This window comes from Geotrypetes seraphini, chromosome 2, assembly GCF_902459505.1.
Source record: "Geotrypetes seraphini chromosome 2, aGeoSer1.1, whole genome shotgun sequence".
Lineage (NCBI taxonomy): Eukaryota > Metazoa > Chordata > Amphibia > Gymnophiona > Dermophiidae > Geotrypetes > Geotrypetes seraphini.
This window is the reverse complement of record NC_047085.1, coordinates 223,776,792-223,797,951: the sequence shown is the minus strand read 5'-3', so window position 1 is coordinate 223,797,951 and position 21,160 is coordinate 223,776,792. Positions and strand designations below refer to the sequence as shown.

General features: G+C 45.6%; 1 protein-coding gene across 4 annotated transcripts in view; it reads right to left on the bottom strand.

Annotated features, from left to right (window-relative positions):
- The window catches only part of PIGN (phosphatidylinositol glycan anchor biosynthesis class N), a 397,785-nt gene that overhangs the window by 18,982 nt on the left and 357,643 nt on the right, over nucleotides 1–21,160 (bottom strand). For all 4 annotated transcript variants that reach the window (XM_033935002.1, XM_033935003.1, XM_033935005.1 and 1 more), the window contains one exon: nucleotides 17,175–17,217. In XM_033935002.1, coding sequence (XP_033790893.1) covers nucleotides 17,175–17,217 — 43 coding nt within the window. The remainder of the gene's footprint in view (nucleotides 1–17,174; nucleotides 17,218–21,160) is intronic.

Below are 21,160 nucleotides of genomic sequence, written 5' to 3'. Positions count from 1 at the left end.
CCGGAGCTGCAGGGCCGGCGTTAGAGGGAGTAAGAGCTGATGGTGCCACAGGGTCCCGCGTTGGGGGGGGGGAGGGAGGAAGAAAGAAGATGGGGGTCATAATCCAACGCTCAGGGGCGAAATGTGCGGGGGCGAAATGTGTGGGGGCAAAACATCCGGGGGGCGAAATGTGTGGGGGCGAAATGTGGGGGGCGAACCTTCCGGATCCCCTTCCGCCTTACGACTGACGAAACCCCTTCGTATGCAGCCCATGATTTGTCTTGCCTTGGACGAAGCCTGCTCCACTTGATTGGCAGACTTCATGTCCTCACTGACGATTACCCCCAAGTCTCGTTCTGCTACCGTTTTTGCTAGGATCTCGCCATTAAGGGTATAAGACTTGCATGGATTCTGGTTGCCCAGGTGCATAACTTTGCATTTTTTGGCATTGAAGTTGAGTTGCCATGTCCTAGACCATCGCTCCAGTAGGAGTAGGTCGTGCATCATGTCATGTTGTCGGGCACTGAATCTTCGTCTGTTGTGCATTTGCCCACTACATTACTCAGTTTGGCGTCATCGGCGAATAATGTTATTTTACCTCGAAGCCCTTCTGTCAAGTCTCTTATAAAGATGTTGAATAGGATTGATGTTGAAGGACTCCTCTAATTTTTTACAAGCATTAGAGGACTTAGGTCCTTTGGATAACACACAACCATGGCTATTAGTAACTACTATGTTACTATTCCACACACACCTTCATGCGCTGTGCTGCACTTGGTGCATGGGCACTCTTCCAGCATCCATCCAGTAGAAATTTCGCATGAATTAAGGGTAAAAGAGCTTGAGGACTCCTTCCCTGCCAATTTTGAGACACAAGAAGTTTTGAAGGATTTGGAAACCTTTGAAAAAAATTGGGAAATCCAAGATGGCCACTGCGGCGGCATTTGGTACCAAAGAAACGGCTCAAAAATGCCTTAACTAAAGAGAAAGTGGAAGAAACCTGTAAAAAACAAAAAGCTCTTTCAGACACTCCAATTTTGCCCATAGACTGTAATAGCCTTTTTCACTGTGAAATATGCTCTGAAGGTGCTGCAGCCTGCTTCAGCTCTAAGTAGCTGGATTTGAAAGAAGAATCACTGCCTCCACACATCGATATCTTTGGTCTTTATAGAATTTAATACATTTTTTAATGATATCATCATTTTTGGTTAATGCTGTACCATTATCACCATCTATAGCAGCTATCTTCTCTTTCTGCTTTTTACTCTTCAAATAGTTCACTAATCTTTTTCCAGCTTTATTATTTAACTTCTAATATAAAAATGTCCCCTTTTCTTTTTTGGCTTAATATTTCTTTACATTTAAATGTGGTTTTAAGATTATTTAGCATGTTTTTGTTCCAATTTTGTTTACATTTTGACTCTAAGTGCTCCTTTTACAAAGCCATGCTAGTGGTTTTATCAAATGCACTGGATTAGCGCACGCTAGCCAGAAATCTACCGCCTGCTCAAAAGGAGGCGGTAGCGGCTAGCACGCGTGACAATTTAGTGCACGCTATTCCACGCGTTAAGGCCCTAGCGCGGCTTTGTAAAAGGAGCCCTAAATCTACAATTTCTTTTTCTCTAAGTCAGTTATTTGTCTGTTTTTTTTAAAATGTGGATTTATGTTATACAGTAGCTTACAATATTACCTTTAATCATTGCTTTGAATGGTTCGGGATACTAGAATATTATTATTAAAACTAGTCTTTAAGCCTGTTACATTAACGGGTGCTAGAATATATGTCTGACTGTCTTTCCTTCTGTCTCTCTCCCCCCCCGCTGTCTTTCGTTCTGTCAACATGGTTTCTGCAAGGGAAGATCGTGCCTAACGAACTTATTGCACTTCTTCGAAGGGATTAACAGACGGATGGACAAAGGAGACCCCATAGACATCATATATCTAGATTTCCAAAAAGCCTTTGACAAAGTGCCCCATGAATGTCTACTCCAGAAACTGAAGAACCATGGGGTGGAAGGAGACGTACATAGATGGATCAGAAACTGGTTGGAGGGTAGAAAACAAAGGGTAGGAGTGAAGGGTCACTACTCCGACTGGAGGAGGGTCACGAGTGGAGTCCCGCAGGGCTCGGTGCTCGGGCCAATGCTGTTTAATATCTTTATAAATGATCTAGAAACAGGGATGAAGTGTGAGATAATAAAATTTGCGGACGGCACCAAACTATTTAATGGAGCTCGGACTAAAGAGGACTGCGAAGAATTGCAGAGAGACTTGAATAAACTAGAAGAATGGGCGACGAGGTATTACATGTGGGGAGCAGAAACTTGAGATACGACTATACAATGGGAGGGATGTTATTGAATAAGAGTTCCCAGGAAAGGGACTTGGGGGTAATGGTGGACATGTCAATGAAGCCGATGACGCAGTGTGCAGCGGCCACTAAGAGAGCAAATAGAATGCTTGGTATAATCAAAAAGCACAGTTACTTACCGTAACAGGTGTTATCCAGGGACAGCAGGCAGATATTCTTGACTGATGGGTGACGGCACCGACGGAGCCCCGGTACGGACAATTTTAGAGTGATTGCACTCTAAGAACTTAGAAAGTTCTGGTAGGCCGCACCGCGCACGCGCGAGTGCCTTCCCGCCCGACAGAGGCGCGCGGTCCCCAGTTAGGATAAGCCAGCTAAGAAGCCAACCCGGGGAGGTGGGAGGGACGCAAGAATATCTGCCTGCTGTCCCTGGATAACACCTGTTACGGTAAGTAACTGTGCTTTATCCCAGGACAAGCAGGCAGCATATTCTTGACTGATGGGTGACCTCCAAGCTAACAAAAAGAGGGATGGAGGGAAGGTTGGCCATTAGGAAAATAAATTTTGCAAAACAGATTGGCCGAAGTGTCCATCCCGTCTGGAGAAAGTATCCAGACAATAATGAGATGTAAAAGTATGAACTGAGGACCAAGTGGCAGCCTTGCAGATTTCCTCAATAGGAGTGGAACGGAGGAAAGCTACAGATGCTGCCATAGCTCGGACTCTATGGGCCGTGACAGAACCTTCCAGTGTCAGTCCGGTCTGAGCATAACAAAATGAAATGCACGCTGCCAGCCAATTAGACAACGTACGTTTAGAAACAGGACGACCCAAGTTATTCGGATCAAAGGATAGAAAGAGTTGGGAAACTGATCTGTGGGGTTTAGTACGCTCTAGATAGTAAGCTAGAGCCCTCTTACAATCTAAAGTATGTAGGGCCTGTTCCCCAGAATGAGAATGAGGTTTCGGAAAGAAGACAGGCAGAACAATGGATTGGTTGAGATGGAATTCAGAGACAACCTTAGGGAGAAACTTTGGATGTGTACGCAGAACCACCTTGTCATGATGAAAGACTGTAAAAGGTGGATCTGAGACTAGTGCATGTAGCTCACTGACCCTCCTGGCAGAGGTAAGGGCAATAAGGAAAAGTACCTTCCAAGTGAGAAACTTGAAAGGAGAAGTAGCCAAAGGTTCAAAAGGAGGCTTCATTAAGGCGGAAAGAACCACATTGAGATCCCAGATAACAGGAGGGGCTTTAAGAGGTGGTTTCACATTGAAAAGACCTCGCATGAACCTGGATACCAGGGGATGAGCTGAGAGGAGTTTTCCATGGACTGGCTCATGAAAAGCCGCAATAGCACTGAGGTGGACTCTGATTGAAGTGGACTTGAGGCCAGAGTCGGACAAAGAAAGAAGATAATCCAACAAGGTCTCCACTGCAAGAGAAGTGGGATTATGATGATGGCGAAGACACCAGGAAGAAAAACGTGTCCACTTCTGACGGTAACATTGCAGAGTGGCCGGTTTCCTGGAGGCATCCAGAATTGAACGAACAGGCTGAGACAAACACGTATCATGAGAAGTCAGCCCGAGAGATACCAAGCTGTCAGGTGCAGAGACTGGAGGTTGGGATGTAGAAGGGTCTCCTGCTGCTGTGTAAGCAGAGAAGGATACAGTGGAAGAAGAAAAGGTTCCCTGGAACTGAGTTGAAGTAGAAGGGAGAACCAATGCTGCCTGGGCCACCTCGGAGCAATGAGAATCATGGTGGCTTGTTCCCTCTTGAGCTTGAACAATGTTCTCAACATGAGAGGCAGAGGAGGGAAAGCATACAGAAACAGATTTGACCAGTCGAGGAGAAATGCATCCGCTGCCAGACGGTGAGGAGAGTAGAGTCTGGAGCAGAATAGGGGCAGCTGGTGATTGTGAGGAGCTGCAAAGAGGTCTATCTGAGGAGTGCCCCATTGAGCGAAGATGGATTGTAGAGTGAAAGGATCGATTGTCCACTCGTGAGGCTGGAGAATTCTGCTGAGCTTGTCCGCTAAGGAATTCTGTTCTCCCTAAATGTAGATAGCTTTCAGGAATAGTTGGTGATCTATGGCCCAAGCCCAAATTTTCTGGGCTTCCTGGCACAAGAGGCGAGAGCCTGTTCCACCCTGCTTGTTGATGTAGTACATCGCAACTTGATTGTCTGTTCACAGCAGGAGGACCTGAGGAAAGAGAAGATGTTGGAAGGCCTTGAGGGCGTAAAACATCGCTCTGAGTTCCAGGAAATTGATGTGATGCTTCTTTTCCTGGGCTGTCCAAAGACCTTGAGTTTGGAACTCGTTCAAATGAGCTCCCCATGCATAAGGAGAGGCGTCGGTGGTGATGACTAGTTGATGAGGAGGTAGATGGAACAGAAGACCTCTGGATAGATTTGAGGATACCAACCACCATTGTAGAGACTGACGAAGAGATGATGTCACAGATATGTGTCGTGAGCAAGGATCCGTCGCTAGGGACCACTGAGTAGCAAGGGTCCATTGAGGAGTGCGCAGGTGAAGACGTGCGAGGGGTGTGACATGGACTGTGGATGCCATGTGACCCAAGAGTATCATCATTTGCTTGGCAGAGATGGAATGTTGTGGAATCACCTGCTGACATAGAGACTGAAGAGTCTGAAGACGGTTGGATGGCAGGAATGCTCTCATGAGGAGTGTGTCCAGTATCGCACCAATGAATTGAAGTCTCTGAGTGGGGATGAGATGAGATTTGGGTAGATTGATCTCGAATCCCAGTATTTGTAGAAACAAGATGGTTTGGTTGGTGGCTAGGAGTACTGCTTGAGCGGATGTGGCCTTGATCAACCAGTCGTCCAGGTAAGGGAATACCTGAAGGTGGTGAGAGCGTAGAAATGCAGCTACCACGATAAGACATTTGGAGAGGAAGCAAGACCGAAGGGCAGCACCTTGTATTGGTAATGACAATAATTGATCATGAAGCGGAGATACCGTCTGGAGGTTATATTGATCGGTATGTGAGTGTATGCCTCTTTGAGATCGAGGGAGCATAGCCAGTCGTCTTGATTGAGAAGAGGATAAAGAATGGCTAGAGAAAGCATCTTGAATTTTTCCTTTACCAGATGTTTGTTGAGATCGCGAAGATCTAGGATTGGTCTGAGATCTCCCGTTTTTTTGGGGACTAGAAAATAACGGGAGTAGAATCCCTGCCCCTTTTGATCTAGAGGAACTTCTTCTATAGCGTTCAGAAGGAGGAGGGATTGAACTTCTTGAATAAGGAGGGCAGATTGAGGACTGTTCAAAGCAGACTCTTTTGGCAGGTTTTGGGGCGGAAGAGTCTGAAAGTTGAGAGAGTTGCCGTGGCGGATGATGTTGAGGACCCATTGGTCCGCAGTAATAAGTTCCCATCGGCTGAGGAACAGAGAAAGACGACCTCCTATAGGTTGAGGCAGGAGAGCAGATATAGGAGTACTGGCTATACTTTGGAGAATGAAGTCAAAAGGGCTGTGTCTTCTGCTGTGGAGGTGGCTTCACAGGTTGCTGCTGTTGCTGTTGTCTGGGAGGCTGACGTTGTTGCTGCCGTTGACGCCTGGGTTGCTGAGCAGCTGCTGGTAATGGGCGAGCTGTGAAGCGGCGTTGATAGGCCGATTGCTGCCTAAAAGGCCTTGCTGGAGGAGGCTTTTTCTTATTTTTAAGTAGGGTATTCCAGCGTGTCTCATGAGCAGAGAGCTTTTGAGTGGTCGAGTCCATGGATTCCCCAAAAAGCTCATCCCCTAGGCACGGGGCGTTGGCTAACCGATCTTGATGGTTAACATCAAGCTCGGATACCCGAAGCCAGGCCAGGCGACGCATTGCCACAGACATTGCTGTCGCTCTGGATGTAAGTTCGAAGGTGTCGTAAATGGATCTAACCATGAACTTACGAAGTTGAAACAGAGACGACAGGCAATGGTGAAAGGATTGTTGTTTACGTTGAGGAAGGTACTTCTCAAATGAAGCCATGGTGGTAAGGAGATGTTTAAGGTAGAAAGAAAAATGAAAAGCATAATTACCAGCTCTGTTTGCCAACATTGCATTTTGGTAGAGCCTCTTACCAAATTTATCCATGGCTTTACCCTCTCTGCCAGGAGGTACAGAAGCATATACACTGGCTCCTGAAGATTTTTTAAGGGTAGATTCGACAAGTAAAGACTCGTGTGGAAGTTGAGGTTTGTCGAACCCAGGAATGGGAATTACCTTATATAAAGAGTCTAATTTACGTGGAGCCCCTGGTATCGTTAAGGGAGTCTCTAGATTCTTGTAGAAGGTCTCCCTCAAGATGTCGTGAAGAGGGAGCTTCAAAAATTCCTTTGGAGGTTGGTCAAAGTCAAGGGCATCTAAAAAGGCTTTAGACTTTTTGGACTCAGCCTCCAAAGGAATAGACAGAGAGTCACACATATCTTTCAGAAAAGACGAGAAAGATGTAGTGTCATGCCTAGAGGATGGGTCAGGTACAGCAGAATCATCCTCATCTGAGGAACATTCACCTTCAGAGAGAAAGGGTTCCTCTGAATCTCCCCACAGATCAGGATCCCTGACATGGGAAGTACGGTCCCGAGACTCTGGAGTAGATGGTTCTAAGTGTCGGGTTTTGCGCACCGACTAACCCGACCTCATCGATACAGAGCCAGGAGATGTAATCGGTGGCACCGGTGCCGAAGTCTGTACCGACTGATGTTGAGCTCTCGGCTCCGGTGCGAGGACTGGCATCGATACCGATGAGGTCGAGTGAAGCGGTACCGAAACAGTGGATGCAGACAGCACAGGCTGTTCCACTATCGGTACCGGTGGCTCAGTGCGGACCGGCACCGGAAGGTTCGGTGCCAGGATAGCTGGAAGGAGCTGTTGTAATTGCTCCTTGAGCTGCACCTGGAGGATGGCCGCAATTCGGTCATCAAGGGATGGCACCGGTACCGCCTTTTTCTTCTGCGGTACCTGTGGTGCCGCTCGATGCCCCGGAGATGAGGATCCCGATGTCGAGGGACTCACCTCAATAGGGGCGGAGCGCTTCCGCTGGCGCCTCACAGTCGGCAGGATTGGGCTCGCTGCACTCGAGACCGGAGGACGCTCCAGCGGGGAAGGCTTCTTAGCCGGCTTACCTGAATGCTGTGACGCCGGTGTGGTGTCGCGCGGCGTCGAAGAGGAAGGTGCCGACTGAACTGGTGCCGAAGCCGGAGTCGATGGAACGGGGTCAGACATCTTGGCACCGAACAGTAATCGCTGTTGTATTTGGCGATTTTTTAATGTTCGTTTTTTAAGTGTGGCACAGCGGGTGCAGGTGGAGGCCTGATGCTCAGGACCCAAACACTGAAGGCACCAGTTGTGTGGGTCCGTGAGAGATATAGGCCGAGCACACCGCTGGCACTTTTTAAAACCTGGCTGAGGGGGCATGAAAGTAAAAACGGCTTCAGCCAAATCGAAGGCCGAGGCCTCGATGGTGGCAGAAGGCCCCGCCGGGGAAAAAACCAAAAATGACGAAAAAAATAAAAGTTTGTGTTTTTTTTTTTTTTACAAAAGTTAAATAAAAGAAAAAAGGCAATAGAGCCAAAAAGGTTTACGCGAGCGGGAAGGTAAGTTAGAAAAAATTTCAACAGCCGTTGAAAAACGCGTCTTCTTAGCTCCGCGGAAACTAAGAAACTGGGGACTGCGCGCCTCTGTCGGGCGGGAAGGCACTCGCGCGTGCGCGGTGCGGCCTACCAGAACTTTCTAAGTTCTTAGAGTGCAATCACTCTAAAATTGTCCGTACCGGGGCTCCGTCGGTGCCGTCACCCATCAGTCAAGAATGTGCTGCCTGCTTGTCCTGGGATAAAGGGTATTACAGCCAGAACAAAAGAAGTTATCCTGCCGTTGTATCGGGCAATGGTGCGCCCGCATTTGGAGTACTGCATCCAATATTGGTTGCCGTACCTAAAGAAGGATATGGCGTTAGTCGAGAGGGTTCAGAGGAGAGCGACACGTCTGATAAAAGGTATGGAAAACCTGTCATACGCTGAAAGATTGGAGAAGCTGGGTCTCTTTTCCCTGGAGAAGATGAGACTTAGAGGGGATATGATAGAGACTTATAAGATCATGAAGGGCATAGAGAGAGTTGAGAGGGACAGATTCTTCAAACTTTCAAAAAATAAAAGAACAAGAGGGCACTCGGAAAAGTTGATAGGGGACAGATTCAAAACAAATACTAGGAAGTTCTTTTTTACCCAACGTGTGGTGGACACCTGGAATGCGCTTCCAGAGGATGTTATAGGGCAGAGTACGGTACTGGGGTTTAAGAAGGGATTGGACAATTTCCTACTGGAAAAAGGGATAGAGGGGTATAGATAGAGGATTATTGCACAGGTCCTGGACCTGTTGGGCCACCGCGTGAGCGGACTGCTGGGCATGATGGACCTCGTGTCTGACCCGGCAGAGGCATTTCTTATGTTCTGTCTCTCTCCCTGGCCCCCTTTGTCTGTCTGTCTTCTCCCTTCCCCTGTGTCTTTATTCCTTTCTTTCTGTCACCCTCCCTCCTGTCTGTCTTTCTTTCTATCTCTCTCTCCCTGCCCCCTATGCAGCAGCAGCATTTCTTTCCCCCACCCCCCACTTCCCTGTGCAGCAGCCACAGCAGCATTCCCTCCCCCTCCATTTCCCTGTGCAGCAGCATTTCACCCACCCCACTTCCCTGTGCAGCAGCCACAGCAGCATTCCACTTCCCTGTGCAGCAGCTGCAGAAGAATTCCTTCCCCTTCCATTTCCCTGTGCAGCAGCATTTCCCTCCCCCCAACCCACTTCCCTGTGCAACAACAGCAGCATTTCCCTTCCCCTTCACGTCCCTGTGCAGCTGTGGTATTTTCGTTCCCCTTCACGTCCCTGTGCAGCAGCAGCATTTCCCCCTACCCCCCTTCCCTTCCCACAGTCTGGCCTGCTCCCTTAGTCCCCCTTCCCGTAGTCTGGTCTGCTTTATATTTAAGTTGAAAGGTGCCATGGCGGCTCCTCTCATGATCGCCGCCAGTGTCGGAAGCCTTCTCTGATGCAGGTGCGGCTCTTGAGAGGAGCCGCTGCGGCTGTTAACTTAAAAATAAACTTCGGCCGGTAGGGCCGTATTTCCTAGATGGAGGACTGCGCGAGATGGAGAGCAGGGAGGCTAGCGCTTTTCAATTTCTCTGGTGGCTCCATTATACATATGACACTATATATATATATGATACTATATTATTTGGTACAGCAATGAGAACTCAGAGTCCGATTTCTGCAAATAATAACAAGTTATTATTAATATTGACAGGGGTCGCCATGCAACAAATTATTCAAAACTGGAAAGATTATACTAAATTAAATTATACATTTTGGTGGAATTCAGTTTGTAACATATATAAGATGGAAAAGATATTAGCGTTACAAGGGAATCTTCATAATTTTAAAAAAATATGGGAACCATTGACTACTCTAATGATCAGATATCTTAGCACATGGGTAGCAGACAGGTGGGGATGGGATGGGAAATGTATATCATATGGAATTAGGAATATTGATAAAAAGGGGGGTATTTATTTTATATTACAAGAATATTTGATTGCAAATACAAGTGATTTATGAAAGTTGTTTGTATTATGTTTAAATCACTTGTTGTACGAATTCAAAAATGAATAAAAAATAAAAAAAAACAATTTCTCTGGTGGCCACTGGTACAGTTAAGCGCGCATGCGCACTCTTACCGGCCACGGACCTACAGATCATGGATCACGCAGGTAAGAGTGCGCATGTGCGCTTAGTGTTTTATTATAGTAGATAATCCTTTAAACCTTGTTACATATAGGTTATAAATTCCTTATCCTGCAGTAAAGAGTTATTAATTCTCTACAATGAAGATCATCATCTGACTCTGGGGAAGATTATCAAGAGTCATTCTTTAAAAAAACATGCATTCAAATGAAGTTCACGGAAAGTCACGGATGGTCACTAAATTTGCATGTGGCCCTTCTCTGGGGGCGTATGCGCAGAATAAACACAAAAATTTTAAAAAGCCCCTAAAACCCCCAAATTGAAAATCGACCATTTTGATAATCTGCTGCTAAAACACATGGATGCTAAATTGGCTGGAACCTGTTTAGTGACTACATTAAAGTTTTGAAAATCTTCCCCTCTGTGATTAAATCTATGGAAATTCCTGTATGATCACTTACTAGAGAGGTTTGAATTTCAGCAAGCACTACTGTTGGGATTATGTTTTTTGTGACTAGAAAATAATCTGTTTTTGAAAATGTCTGGGAAACATGTGAACAGAAGGTCAAGTCTAGTTTATTGGGATGAAATAATTTCCATATATCTACCAACACTTCTTCTGATATTAAGTGGAGAAGTCCTTTATTGGTATTTTCAGAATTCCTTTTTGGTTTCTTATCCATAAATGGATCAATTATATAATTAAAGTCTCCAGCAATTATCAAATTTGGGGAAACTTTACCTATAATTTCCTCCTGGAGTTTCTGAAAAATTCAGATCCACCAGTAGATGGCGCATATACATTGAGTTCAGAAAATATGCAATGCAATTTTTTTAAGTCCTCAGAATCAGTAAAAGCTTGTGCTGTTAAGATGTATTACCTTAAAAATGGCTGGGTAAGGGGTTGATTTAGGTAAAGGATCATTTACAGGTCATGGACCTGGGGAAACGCCGCGGGAGCTGACTGCTGGGCACGATGGACCCCTGGTCTGACCCGGCAGACGCAATGCTTATGTTCTTATGTTAGCTGCTGATATGCTGTTCATATAATTTTGTTTGTTTTTTTTCTTTGCTGTCTTTGAAAATAAAAAAGATAAAAACAGGCCATACCTTTGTTTCTAGTTCTTTAAGCTGTAGTCGTAAACAGGGACGGATTAAAGGATAGGCCTAGTAGGCACGTGTCTAGAGCCCGAAATTGTTAGGGGGGCCCGCTGAAAGAGGGCAGAGAACCTTTTTTTTTTTTAGACGGCGACGGGTGGCACTAAAGATCATCAACGCCCCCCCTCCCCCGTGACGGCACTCAAGATCGGCAATACCCCCTCGTGACAGCACTCAAGATTGGCATGGGCCCCCCGCTGGCATCAACAGCACTTTAGATTGGCAACGTGGTGCTCAGCCCAAAGCTTTCCCTCTGACGCAGCTTCCTGTTTCCATCCGGGCAGTTTGCATCAGAGGGAAGCTTTGGACCGAGCAACGCGTTGCCAATCTGAAGTACTGTTGATGCCAGGGGGAGGCAAGTTGCTGATCTTGAGCGCCGTCGCCAATCTTACTTGTTGCCAAAATCGGAAAGAAAGAAGATTGAAAGAAGGGGGCAGATGATGGAAGTGGGGAGAAGGGAGAGATTAAGAGAAGGAGGCAGATGATGGGATGAAGTGGGGGGAAGGGAGAGATTGAGAGAAGGGGGCTGATGATGGAAGAGGGGAGAAGGGAGAGATTGAGAGAAGGGGGCTGATGATGGAAGTGGGGAGAAGGGAGAGATTGAGAGAAGGAGGCAGATGATGACAATGGAAAGAAGGGGAGAGAGGGAAGATGGATGGCAGTTGAAAGGGGACAGCAAATGCTGAATGGAAGTGGAGAAAGAGAACACATACTGGATGGAAGGAGGGGATAAAGAAAAAGGACATATGCTGGATTGGGGAAGAAGACAGAGTTAGTGAGATAGTGGCAGGGTAAAGGAGAGGGGTTGCATGCTTTGGGTAGACATAGTGAAAAAAGGGAAACTGAGGACTGAATAGTAAGAAAGAATTTAATTTAGATGGAGGTAGAAAATAGAAAAGGAAGACCAGAGAAGAGAAGAAAAGGAAAGGGAAGAGAGAGATGCCAGAGAACAGGGAAGGAGACAGAGATATCAGATTTGAATGGAGGAAATGAGAAGTGAGAAATGCTAAAAATCACAGGAGGGAGGGAAGGAGAGATGGAAGGAGAGAGAAGCCAGACCATGAGGGAACAGAGGAAGATGATGGATGCCAGACCAAGGGGGGAGGGGGGGCAGGAGGAGAGTTGGCAGGATGAGACAGTTTCTGGAAGGGGCAGACAGTGGATGGAAAAAAGAGAATGACAAGAAGATGAAGAAAGCAGAAACCACATGACAAAGATAGAAAAAAATTATATTTTTTTGCTTTAGGATAAAGTAGTATTGTAGCTGTGTTGATACCATAAATGTTTAGAAATAGAAAATGGAAATACAATGATCATTTTATTGGACTAATTTTAATACATTTTTGACTAACTTTCAGAGACCAAATTCTCCTTCCTCAGGTCAGTACAGGATATTGTAACAGCAGTATACTTTACTGACCTCAAGGAAAGAGGGTTTGACCTCTAAAACCTAATTAAAAAATGTATTAGTCCAATAAAATGCATTATCTTATTTTCCATCTTTTGTTTTATTTTTATTTGTTAATTTGTAAATTGATTTGTTATTTCTCTTTTTCAAATTTACATTTTGTTCAGTATTAGGGGATATGCACCACTGTTTCTTCACCCCCTAAACTGTACAGTTCCTTTGGTTTGTAGCACAAGCCACCATGCTGAATGCTCTGCACTATTCTGATAGTCAGAACAGCGCAGAACATTCAGCCCACCAGCGCTAAAAACCTCTTCTGTGCTTTTATTTAACAAAAGGGGTGAGGGTTTAGTTTTTGATTACTTATTCCATACTGGGTGAGGGTGGTTCTGTGTCCTGTGTGTATGAAAGACAAGGTTTTCTGTTAGCATTGACCAGCCTTGTTTGGCAAAATATATCAGGCATGGTTCCTGGGAGCACCATGAATAAACCTGATTTGAATCTCCTTATCGTCTGCCGATCTTCTTTTGTTCCACGTTGGATTCTTTGGTGGACCAATTGCCTTGTTGTTTTGTTACAAATTAACATACATGGAGTGGAATGTACCAGAGGAGTTACAAATTTGGTTGTTTATACATACATATGGGTTAAAGTTGGATGACATAGAGTGAGGCAGTTGAGAAGAGTTACAAACTTGGTTATTACCGTATTTTTCACTCCATAAGACGCAGCCTAGATTTAGAGGAGGAAAAGCCAAGAAAAAAAATTCTGAACCAAATGGTGTACCCTGTCCCACTACCCTGCCCCCCTTCTGGTGGTCTAGTGGTAGGCTGGGACAGGGCAAGCAGGTCTAGTGGCTGGCAAGTAGGTAGGCAGGCAGGCCTAGCGGCTGGCAGGTAGGCAGGCATTGGGGCGCCCAGACCGCCAGGATGCCTATCTTTATACTACATTTTCGACCAAAATTTCATCCAAGTCCAAAACACCCAGAATAAGACCATTTGGATGTGAGAGGGGCCAGTCATGCAACCCAGACAAGGAACAGAACAGTGGGGCACTGCCAGCTTGCATCTGATTGAACCTAAACCTCTGGGCACATCCATAGTATGCAAACTCATGGAAACACTGATCAAACAGAAACTTGATACAATACTGGATGAAGAAAATCTACGTGATCCCCATCAACATGGATTTACCAAGGGCAGGTCCTGCCAATCAAATCTGATTAGCTTCTTCGACTGGGTAACAAGACAACTGGATGCCGGGGAGTCCCTGGACGTAGTGTATTTGGACTTCAGCAAAGCTTTTGATAGCGTCCCACACCGCAGGTTATTGAACAAGTTGAAATCGCTGGGATTAGGGGAAACACTAGCTGCATGGGTTAAGGATTGGCTGAGCGGTAGAATTCAGAGGGTGATGGTAAATGGTACCCCATCCAAAACATCAGATGTGACCAGTGGAGTGCCACAAGGCTCGGTCTTAGGTCCAATCCTATTCAACATATTCATAAGTGATATGACCCAAGGGCTCAGAGGAAAAATATCATTGTTCGCCGATGACGCCAAACTGTGCAACATAGTAGGTAAAAGCACTATGCCTGACAGTATGACGCAGGACCTACTACTATTAGAACAATGGTCATCGACTTGGCAGCTCAACTTCAATGCTAAAAAATGCAAAGTGATGCACCTGGGTAAAAGAAATCTGTGCAGGACTTACACGTTAAATGGTGAGACCTTAGTTAGGACCACGGAAGAACGGGATTTAGGAGTAATCATTAGTGATGACATGAAAACTGCCAATCAAGTGGAAAAGGCTTCCTCCAAGGCAAGGCAAATGATGGGTTGTATCCGTAGAGGTTTTATCAGCAGGATGCCAGAGGTCATAATGCCACTGTACAGGTCCATGGTGAGACCTCATTTGGAATATTGTGTTCAATTCTGGAGACCACATTACCGGAAAGATGTGCTGAGAGTTGAGTCAGTTCAGCGGATGGCCACCAGGATGGTCTCGGGGCTCAAGGATCTTCGGTATGAAGTAAGGCTGAATAAATTGCAGCTGTACTCACTTGAAGAACGAAGAGAGAGAGGAGACATGATTGAGACATTTAAATATATCAAGGGTCGTATCGAGGTGGGAAGAGGATATCTTTCGTCTTATGGGACCTTCGTCCACCAGAGGGCATCCGCTGAAAATCAGGGGAGGGAAATTTCATGGGAACTCCAGAAAGTATTTCTTCACTGAGAGGGTGGTCGATCATTGGAATGAACTCCCACGGCAGGTGATTGAGGCCAACAGCGTAGCAGATTTCAAAAATAAATGGGATATTCATGTGGGATCTCTAATGAGGTAAGGGCAGGAGGTTGGTGAGCAAACTCATGGGGGAAGGGTCACTGGAGTGGGCAGACTTGATGGGCTTTGGCCCTTTTCTGTCGTCATTTTTCTATGTTTCTATGATGAAGGAGGAGGCTGCCCCCCAAAAAAAAATCAAGGCATGGGATATCTTTGGGAAATCCCTTCCAAGGGGGAAGAGAGAAGAGGCTCTTCTGCTATGAGACTGGGGGAGCTGCAGTGCTATAGTCTGAGGCCAGCTTTAGAGACTTCCAAGAACCTCTTACCCAAGACTTCTAGGCCAAGAGCCTTTTGACTTCTAACCAGCTGCAGCTTGTATAGGTCCTGTGCTTCATATTCCAGGAGCCACTAAATCAGAATATGAAAAGTCATTTTCCAGCCATGGCAAAGTGACCTTAGAGTGTGGTAAAGACCCACCTAAGGGGATGCAAAGGCCCCTTTTTGCCACAGCCCCAAAGTTTTTCAATCTTTATACTTGGCACTGGGTTCTTTTCTGTATGAAAGAAAGGAGTCTATTTACCAAGGATTAGGCTGCAATAGTAAAGTAACAGTAGAAACACATCACAAAAATGCTCAAGTACAAGAGTATAGCCTCTTAAAACAACTTTTTTATTACAAAGTAAAAAGTATTGGAGAGACCACTGGGGCCCTGTGCTTTAGGAGATCCAATTCTACCACGTGTCAGTGACTTGTAGCTGGAACAAGCCAACATATGTTTTTGAAAAACTGGTGTGCTGCTGGCCCACAATATCATTGGCAGTTTCTTCTACCCCCCTCCCCCCGGGCACAGTATCACTGGCAGTCTCTTCCACCGCAACACAGTATCTTTGTCAGTCTCTTCCATCCCCATGTACCTTTTTTAATTGCACTTTATCGGCAGGAGCTTTCTATGCTCCAGCCTTCCCTCCGTAAACCGCTGCCTCCTGATGTCTTCCTTCAGCTGCAGAGCAGTGCAGAAAACAGGCGTGAGCTTTTTGTGGCCGCTGCGCTTTATTGGCAGGAGCTTTCTGTGCTCCTGCACGTCCCTCCGTAAACCGCTGCCTCCTGATGACCTCCTGATGCGGTTTACGGAGGGAAGGGCAGGAGCACAGAAAGGTCCTGCCGATAAAGTTCAATTAAAAAAGGTACCGGGAAGGGGGGTGTATTCGCTTCAGAAGACACACCCTTATTTCCACCCACTTTTTTGGAGAAAAAAGTGAATCTTATGGAGTGAAAAATGCATTTAAATACTTTTATATACGTATGGAAAGGGTTCAAAGTTAAAGTCCAGAGCAAGTAGGTGGGAAGGAAAGGGGGATTTATTTAGAGATGTTTGGGGCTTGCATAGAACTAAAACTACACTGGCACTGGCAATCTTTGCTGTTTGTTTGAATTTTAAAATAAAAGAAAAAAATAAATACATGTGGAAATAAAGAAGTAAATAAGAAAACAGGTAAATGAATGGGTGTGGGGTGTGGGTAGGGCAAGCCAGGAATTGTTTTTTTGCTGTTACCATCTTGCACCTCAGAGTTGTGCAAAACATTTTGCAGTGAAGGAATAACCTAATGGTTAATGCAGCAGCTTGAGAACCAGGGGAAGCAAGTTTGATTCCCATTACAGCTCAGTGTGACTCTCAGAATTTCACTTAACCCTCCATTACCCCAGGTGGAAAATAAGTACCTTCATATGATATGTAAACTGCTTTGACTGTAACCATAGAAAGGTGGTACAGTGCTCCCCCACAAATTCGCGGTCGGCAGTTCGCGGTCCCGGTCATTCGCAGTATTTTCCGACTGTGAATGACTGGGCAGGAGAGGGCAGCCGGAGTGCCAGCAAGTGAAGGAAATCACTTCCTGTATGTTCCGACCGCCTCTTCCTGTACTAAAGTCAGGCCTTACCAATCAGGAGCTGCGTGTCAAAGCAACTCCGGATTGGTGAGGCCCGATTTTAGTATAGGAAGAGGCAGTCGGAGCATACAGCGAGTGATTTCCTTTACTCGCCGGCGCTCCGGCTGCTCTCTCCTGCCTCTCCAGCTGTCCTCTCCTGTCTCCCCTGCCTAAAAACCGTATTCGCGGTTTTTCAAAATTCATGGGGGTTCCTGGAACGTAACCCCCGAAAATTTCTGGGGAGTACTGTATATCAAGTCCAACATCAAATACTGTACAGTCTACACATGTCTGTTGCCAAATTTAAATACCAATTAGTAGAGAACAATCTTTGAAAAATATTCATATAGAAAATTATAGTAGCCTACCAAAGCCATGATATCCGATATCACTAGAACGATGAGGAAAAGACTGAAACAGAGAAAGCACAAGAAGATTCAATTAAATAAATAGATCTCACAAGTAAATAAGACTTAATCAAAAATAAATCAGACTAATGCTATATGAGCTTCCATACTTTCATAGATTATTACAAAAAAGGATACTTTTGGTCACATTTATAAACAGATATTAGAGTTGTACCAAATAGCATATTTTATTATTCAGCTGAATATGAATAATGAAAAATATTATTCGGCTGAATACAAATAATGGACACTGAGCTTGAACATAACAAATAATAAAAGAAGCAATGTAAAATCAGAGATCAAGTGTTTATTTCAATAGGATTTATCACATTAGAGTCCTGAATTATTCATATTTGAATTTCAATCATTATACAGTCAAATACAAATAATGTATTCAAGGCACTATTTGGGGTCAAATCGAATTGAGTACGAATATCTGGTACAGCCCTAATAGCTATAATAAAATCTTTTAGTTTAAAAAAAGCAAACTTGTATTAAAAAATTATACTGAAAATTACAAAATCCTCTACATACAGCACAGTTGCATTATGGTCCACAAGGGAAAGTCCAATTGTTTTACTGCATATAGCCATAGTTACCAGCTCTGTGGGCACTAATGGTACCTGACCACCCCCAATATTAGTTCTAGCACTCCATTCATTCTGGAGCTGAAGCTTCAGAATGTAGAGCTCCAGAAAGTAGAATAGGTTATATGCATTCAAGGAAATGGCACAGCAGCAGCAGTAGGAAGAAGTGACAGGAGACCATGGATGGAGTTTTGGGTCGTGGTGAGGGGGAGTAGTAAGGAACATATTTCCTCACAAACTCTGTTTTTCCTAATTTGGTATCCTGGCTTCCCTCTTGCTCCCTTCTTTGCTCTTGGTAAAGCTCTGTAGAGACCTCCCAGCATTCAACTTAGCTCTCTGAACTGGATGCTTATTCTCAGCTACTAGAGCAGTATCAAGTAGGCAAGCCAGAACACAGCAGCTTATTACGAATGCATGCTCCCATGTCCGGGGCTGCTAGAATATGCTTTCCCACCCAGCATGTAATATCTGAGATTTCTAGGTGTGATCTTTACTTTGATTCCAGAGCTCAGGGTGGGTATGTGGCAGAAAATCACATATGAACTTTGCAAACATGGTGTTGCCACTGGCTTGTATTCAATGAGTATAAAGAAGTGCTGGAGGCTATGGGGAAGCAAGACTAGTCCCAGAAAGCAGGGATGTCCCTGGGAGTAAGAGAGAGCGGAGCAGGGGAAACTATTAGTGCTTATAGTACCATCTGGTCATCACCTTGTAAGCATTCTCCTGCACCAGGGCACAAGAGGAAGCCTTAGAAACCTCCCCACAAATTACCTCACGTTCCTTGGCAGAAAAAATCCTACCCAAATCCCCCTCCCACTGTGAATGAAAGGGAAACTCACACAACTGACACCCCCTTCAATATTGATAGAGTATGGAGATAGGTCATGTCACCTTCTGAAGAAGTAACTAAAAATTTTCAACTCTTTCCCCCTGAACTATGAACCGGAAGCCTGATGTCCCAACCTTGGGCTTTCATAAAATGCCGGACTTGATGGTAATCCAAATAATCCCCCTCAGACAATCCATATTTATGTTGAAGTCTAGCAAAAGACAAAACTCCCTCTTCTCCCAGCAAGTCACGAAAAGTGATTAAACCCAGCTGCACCCAGGTATGAAATACCTTATTGTCTTTCCCAGCCACAAATTGCTGTTCCGCCCTGTTTGGCACAAGAGTGGACACCACTTTCCCGCTCCCCAACTTACTTCACACCTGATCCCAGAGAAGTATTAAGTGCTTAAAAAATGGATTCTCAATAGCCTGTGTTCTAGTTCGGTGGTTTCTAGATAGCCATAACTTTTAAGCTCCCAGTATCCCAATCCAGCAAGAATCGCATTTGGGCTGAGTAAAAATATCAAAGCAGGTTGGGTACTCCTCTACCCCTCAGTTCCCTAGCTAACCACATAATTTTTTTGAGAAATACGGGGAGGTTTCTTTTGCCAAATAAAGCATTTCAACTCTGCATTCAAAATCTTCAAAGCCACTGGAGGCACCAGGATTGGCAGGATCTGAAATAAGAACAATAGTCTAGGAAACACATTCATCTTAACTACAGCTATCCTCCCCCACCATGACAGCCATAAACCATGCCAATGCTGCAGATCCCTTCTAATTTGCTTAAACACTGGTAGATAATTCACCTCATATAACTTATCTAAATCTCTGGGTATCTGTATTTCCAAACACAGTGGAACCTTGGTTTGCGAGTAACCCGGTTTGCAAGTGTTTTGCAAGACGAGCAAAACACTCCCGTAAAATGAGCACTCCCCACCCGCGAACACCCCCCTGCGAGAACCACATCACACCCCCAAGCTGGAAGCGGTATCCGCCCGCCCACTCACCCAAACAAACTCCTTACCCCATCTGCTGCGTGCCAGTGCCATTTAAGGAAAGATCCCGCCTCTTGCCTAGGCTGGGCCTTGAGCATCTGGCTCTTGTTCTCTCTGAGATCTTGGAGAGAACGAGAGCCAGAAGGCCTTGAGCATGTGCAGATGCTCAAGGCCCAGCCCAGGCAAGAGGCAGGATCTTTCCTTAAATTGCACCGGCACGCAGCAGATGGGGTAAAGAGCTTGTTTGGGTGGGTGGGCGGATACCACTTCCAGCACGGGGGTGTGATGTGGTTCTTGTGGGGGGGTGTTCGCGGGCAGGGGGTGCGATGCCAGTTTGAGCGGGGAGGTGGGTGGGTGATGGAGCATGGAGCAGCACCGTTAGCCTTGGAGGGGGGGGGGGAGAAGGAGGCTTTCACGAAACTACAAAAGGGTCCCTCCAATCCCATACGCTCCATAACCTCCCATAGGAAAATCCCACAGGACCCTATCAAATGCCTTCTCGGCATCGATTGCCAAGAGCACTGCCTTTTCTGGCCCTCGTTTGGCCTCCCACAATAAGTGTAATATGCGCCTAATGTTGTTGCTCAACTGTCTCCGTTGAATAAACCATGGCTGGTCTGTATGTATTAAATTCGGGAGTACCCTACCCAACCATAACACCAATACTTTAGTCAGTATCTTAGCATCTAGGTTCAACAGGGAGATCAGTCGATAGGATCCACAGTGTTGAGGATTTCTTCCTGGCTTCAAGAGTACCACTACTCCTGCCTCACCCATGGATCTAGGCAGGATACTGCTCGTTGGAACCCAATTAGCTACCCATACTGTCCTGGCGGAACCGCTATCCATACTGTCCTGGCGGAACCGCTATCCATACTCTTCAATCTCTCACTCAGTACGGGGAGTATCCATTGACTGGAAAATGGCTAACGTTGTTCCACTGCACAAAAAAAGTTGCAGAGCGGAGGCTGCGAATTTCAGACCGGTGAGTCTAACATCAATAGTGTGTAAACTCATGGAAACACTAATCAAACGTAAAATAGACACGTTCCTGAATGAGGAGAATCTACGGGATCCCAGTCAACATGGATTCACCAAGGGTAGGTCCTGTCAATCCAATCTCATTAGCTTCTTTGACTGGGTAACAAGAAAGCTGGACTTGGGAGAATCCCTAGACGTAGTGTACCTAGACTTCAGTAAAGCCTTCGATAGCGTCCCTCACCATAGGTTGTTGAGCAAGATGAAATCGATGGGGTTGGGAGAAACGCTAACTGCATGGGTCAAGGATTGGCTAAGTGGTAGACTTCAGAGGGTGGTGGTTAACGGTACCCTCTCTAAAATGTCAGAAGTGACGAGTGAAGTACCGCAGGGCTCAGTCTTGGGCCCGCTCCTTTTCAACTTATTCATAGGGGACCTGACTCAGGGGCTTCAAGGTAAAATAACACTATTTGCCGATGATGCCAAACTATGTAACATAGTGAGCAGCTCTGATTTACACGATAGTATGACGCATGACCTTTTTTTGTTGGAACG